The 4,891-nt window shown below is 65.9% G+C and overlaps 1 protein-coding gene across 1 annotated transcript; it reads right to left on the minus strand.

The window, feature by feature from the left end:
- Window positions 1-242: 242 nt before the first annotated feature.
- On the minus strand, window positions 243-4,065 carry PRR29 (proline rich 29). The gene is made up of 6 exons (XM_042021122.1): window positions 3,918-4,065; window positions 3,332-3,449; window positions 1,790-1,792; window positions 1,304-1,419; window positions 478-614; window positions 243-351 (listed from the first exon to the last, which is right to left on the minus strand). The coding sequence occupies exons 1-6, from the start codon at window positions 3,993-3,995 to the stop codon at window positions 243-245; spliced, it is 561 nt and encodes a 186-aa protein (XP_041877056.1). The 5' UTR covers window positions 3,996-4,065.
- Window positions 4,066-4,891: the final 826 nt, after the last annotated feature.

Raw genomic sequence — 4,891 nt, forward strand, 5'->3', positions numbered from 1 at the left:
CATGGGGTGGGATGGGATCCATGGGGTGGGATCTGTGGGGTGGGATGGAATGGGATCCATGGGATGGGATCCATGGGGTGGGATGGGATGGGACGGGATGGGATCCATGGGATCCATGGGATGGGATCCATGGGGTGGGATGGGATCCATGGAATGGGATCCGTGGGGTGGGATGGGATGGAGACAGGGAGAAGGGAAGCTCAGCATGGGGAGATGGAAGCTGGAGGGAAAGCTGTTCCTGTCTACGGGGCTATGGGGGCGATGGCCCCCATGGTGACCTTACCCGCTGCTGGGGGGACGCCGGGTCCCACTGTGCCGGTGGCGCTGGGGGGCGGCGGGGGGGGCACAGCTCTGCTGGAGCGGAGCAGGGACAGGTGAGCGATGCAGTGACGGTGTCCCTGTGTCCCCCCTGCGGCTGGCAGCGCTGCCACGCCGAGGCCAGCGTGTGGCAGGTGGCACCGAGCCCCTGTCACTCACCGCTCGTCCCCAGGTGAGGAGCGCAGGAACCGCACGGGCACCGGAGCCGGGCCGGGAGCAGGACCGGGGTAGGGGATGTAGTGATGGTGGAACACCACGGCCTCCTCCTCCTCGCCCTGCGAGGGCCCCGCCGGCGCCTGCGGGGAGGGGCAAGGGCAGGAGGGACAAGGGCAGGGCTGGGCCGGCCCCGGGGCTCCCGGAGCGCCGCTGCCCAGGGGTCACCCCCGGCTGCTCCCCTGGCTGGGCTCGGTGCCACACAAAGCCCCGGGGGCAGGGGGGTGGCGGCCCCGCAGGTGGGACCGAACCGCCGCGGGAAGAGCCTGTTTGGTGCGCCCGGGAGCCGTCTGAGCCGGCCCTGCGCTGGTGGCACTGCGGGGCAGGGGGCAGTGCCAGGCGGTGCCAGCTGGCAGCGAGCTCGGCCCTGCCCCGGGAGCAGCGCTGCTCCCCCCAGGAGATGAGTTGCATGGTTAAATGCCAGCCCCTGCCTGAGGGGCTGTGCTTCCAGAGGGCCCCGGCCCTTCCCAGCTGGGCTGAACCTCGGCCCAAGGGCCTGGACGGGGTCTGAGCTGTCCCAGCTGGGGCTCCAACCACGGCCGAGAGCCCCAAACCCCAAAGGGCTGCACTGAGCTGGGCTGGGACCCCCCAGGTGCTGCACCCAGAGGGTTCCAAAGCGGGATGTGGGGATCCCGCTCTCCTGGACAGCCTTGGGAAGGTCCCTCTGCCCCCTCTTTGGTCCCTTTGCCCCCTCTTTGGTCCCTCTGCCCCCTGTTTGGTCCCTCTGCCCCCTGTTTGGTCCCTCTGCCCACCCAGCCCCCCTGAGGCTCACCTGGGCAGGGGCTGGGGCTGGCCCCACGCCGGGGGATGTCAGAGCTGCCACGGCCAGGCCGTGCATCAGCAGCTGGTGCATTTGGGAGCTCTGAATCAGCATCAACTCCATCAGATCTGCCGGAGAATTGGAGATTCTGCATCAGAGAGGGAGCAGGTGGAGGGCAGGAGGGCACAGCCCGGGCTGAGTGCCTGGGATGGGGCGGCCCCGGGGCTCCTCCCTGTTCCCAAGCAGTGGGAGCAAAGCCAGACTTCCCCCACGCCCATCTGGAAGCCCCGGGTGATGTTTAAAAATTATTTGGCTTGGATAAAGCTCGAAATTTGCCAAATTTGAGCCTTTTCTTCCCTGCAAATGTGACTGAACATCTGGGCTGGCTCACACGGGGTGGTTACTAGGGCTGGAGGCACCAGACTTTCCACCCATTCCAGGGAGAATTTTTCCAGCCCTGGAAGTGCTCAGGGGCTTGGGAAGCGCCTGCCCTGGCACCAGCTGGCAGAGGCAGTGACCTTGGGTGGCACTGAGCATGCCAGGGTCAGCTCTGCTCTGTGTACAGGGGCTCAGAGCCCCCCGAAGGGGCAGGAGCTGGGGCTGGACCACTGGGGGTGATCCCTGGATCCCAATCCCCACTCCTGGGAGCTGGATCCAGGAGAGGAGCAGGGTGGGGATGCTCAGAGCCTCCTCCACCCCTGCCTGGCTCCACAGGAGGAGCTGGCCCAGGGCAGTGTCCCTGTCCCCTCGGCTGGGTGGCCACACTGGGGGTGGCTGCTGAGGCCAATCCCCATAGAGGAAACACCAAATCTGGCGCTGCATCCCCAAAAAGCATCCCCATTTTCTGCAGGTGTGAAATCCCCCTGGAAAATTCCCATAAACCTGTTGGATTCCCCTGAGATCCTGTTGGCTTCATCCACCCAGGGCAGCTGGGGCTGCCCCTGGATCCCTGGCAGTGCCCAAGGCCAGGCTGGATGACACCTGGAGCACCCAGGACAGTGGGAGGTGTCCCTGCCAGGGCAGGGGTGGCACTGGAGGGGCTTTGAGGTCCCTTCCCACCCAAACCATTCTGGGATTCCCTGGTTCCATGACCTGGAGCTGGGGTAAAGAAGGGTTTGGACCTTCCCATACCCCATGTGCCGGATCCCCAGAGGCTCCAGAGCTGCAAGGCTGGGCCCCCAGGACACCAGGAGGTGGCTGACCCTCAAGCAGGAGCATCCCAGCACATCCTGGGACTCTGCTGAGCCGGATCCAGGAGCATCCCAGCAGCCAGGAATTGAACCGGGCTGGGACACGGAGTGCTGGCAGCTCTGAGTGGATCCCACCCGTCCCACAGGGGCCAGGCTGGGGCTCTCTTTCCTTTCCACGCTGATTTTCAGCATCATTTTTCCTCCCCGGATTTTTAAGGGCAGCTCCACCTTCCCCCTCCCCACAGCACGAGGTCACTTTGCCCATGGTGTGTCCCTGGTGACCCCAGACCCTGTCCCTGGTGACCCCAGACCCTGTCCCTGCTGTCCCCAGTGACCCCAGACCCTGTCCCTGCTGTCCCTGGTGACCCCAGCCCCTGTCCCTGGTGACCACAGCCCCTGTCCCTGCTGTCCCCAGTGACCCAAACCCCTGTCCCTGCTGTCGCCCCTCAGCCCAGATTGCTGCAGCCTGGGGGGGCACAAAGTTGGGTGAAGCCCCTCTGGACACAGCCCAGGGTTCCAATCCCCCCTCGCAGTCCCAAGGAGCCCGTGGCACCCCGCCTTTCCCTGGGGATGCCCGCAGGAAATGGAGTTTTGGAGAACAAAATCGGGTGAGTTTAAAAAAAAAAAAAAAAAAAATCCAGCCCCAAACTGTTCCCCGGGAGCATCTTGGAGCCCAGACTCGGTAAAACCCCCCAAAATCCCATCCCGTGGGGCCGAACTCCATCCAAGGACGGGATGGACGTTCCGAGTGTGGCTCAGCCCCCTCTCACCCTGGAAAAGGCTGGGAAAGAGAAGCGGCTGAAGCCCGGCCGGGTTTAGCGCTGCCCTCTCCCCGCCCTGCCCCACGCACCTCCCCGGCCGGGCGGGGGTCCCGCGGGGGCGGCCCCGGGCCCCGGGAGCTGCTGGAGGATCAGAACCGGCGGCCTCGACACGGGGGCGGCTCCGGGGGGGGATCCCACGGAGCGGAGCTGGAAGGAAAAACCCGGGATTGCAAATTCCTGGGGCGGGAGAGGACAGAGGGGACAGGGCTGGTGGCAGGAGGGAGAGAGGGGACAGGGGTGGTGGCAGGAGGGAGGGGACAGGGGTGGTGGCAGGAGGGAGAGAGGGGACAGGGGTGGTGGCAGGAGGGAGGGGACAGGGGTGGTGGCAGGAGGAACAGGGGGCCCGGGGGGAGCAGGACGCGAGCCCTGGAGAAGGGAATGGTCGCTCTCCCCTGGTTTACCCGGGGACACCGCCCTCCCATCCTGGGTGACTTCCAGACCCGGAGAGTCCCCACCTCGGGGGACACGTCCCTGTGCCGGGATGGCCGCTCGGGGTCTGCAGGGCGCCCCAGTGCGCACCCAAGTCCCCGAGCCCAACCTCTCTCCCCTCCCGCCCCGTCCCATCTCCCACCCTCATCCCACAAATCCAGAAGCAGGAGCGCTCCCGGGGCTCACCCCGTGTGGGACGAGGAAGGTCCCGGCTGGGGGGTCCCCCCAGAGCCCGCGGGGGTCCCCGGCTGCTCCCCGCTCCATGGTTCGGGTGCGAGGGGAGCGGAGCTGCGGGAGCCGGGATCGTCTCCAGGGCTCCTGGGAGAAACAAACCCTGCCCGGAGGGAGGCCCGGCCGGGCCAGGAATGTCCCCGGGCTGGTTTTCCCGGCAGGAAATCCCCGGGAAAGGTGCTGGGGATACCGGACTGGGGTGTCCGTGTGTCCCCTCGGGGCTGGGCCGTGTCCCCGACCCTGTGCCTCGGGGGGGGGGGGCCGCGGGCAAGGAGCAGTTAATGGGATCTGAGCCTCATTAGGGAAGGGGAGGGGCCTTGGGTTAATGAAGTCTCCTCAAAATTGGGGATGCGACCCTCAAAGTCTCCCCTAAAATTTGGCTGGTGACTCCAGAGACCTCCAAAATTCTCAACCAAAACTGGGGCTTGGAACCACAGAAACCTCCTCAAAAACTCCCCAAAATTGGGGATGGGACCCCCAGAGACCCCCGTAAAATTGGGGATGGAATCATCAAACACCTCCCCTAATACCGGGGACGGCACTTTTGGGAACCCCCAAAAGCCTCCCCAGAACTGGGGACGGGACCCCTAAAATCTCCCCACTGCCGGGGATGGGACCCCCAGAGACCCCCCCAGAATACGGGTGGGGACCCCGGGACCCCCACCCTGGGGCTGGTCCCCGGGATGTCGCTGAGCCTCGGTGCCAGGGGTGCCCAGGCTGTCCGTGCCAGGCGCCGTGGGGCTGTCCCGCAGCTCCTGCGCCGCGTCCCCCTGGATGAGCGACCACGGCATTCCCCGCGGAAACCCGGGAATGTGCCGGCAGCAGAGCCTGGCTCAGCCTGCTGCTGGAGCCTCCCCAAAATTTGGGATGAGATCCTCAGAACCCCCCCCCCCCGAAAAAAAAAAACAACCTGAGGATGGGACGTCCAA

This window comes from Corvus kubaryi, unplaced genomic scaffold (genome assembly GCF_017639235.1).
Source record: "Corvus kubaryi isolate FWS band 111438036 unplaced genomic scaffold, C.kubaryi_AGA036_p1.0 37120, whole genome shotgun sequence".
NCBI classification, from domain to species: domain Eukaryota; kingdom Metazoa; phylum Chordata; class Aves; order Passeriformes; family Corvidae; genus Corvus; species Corvus kubaryi.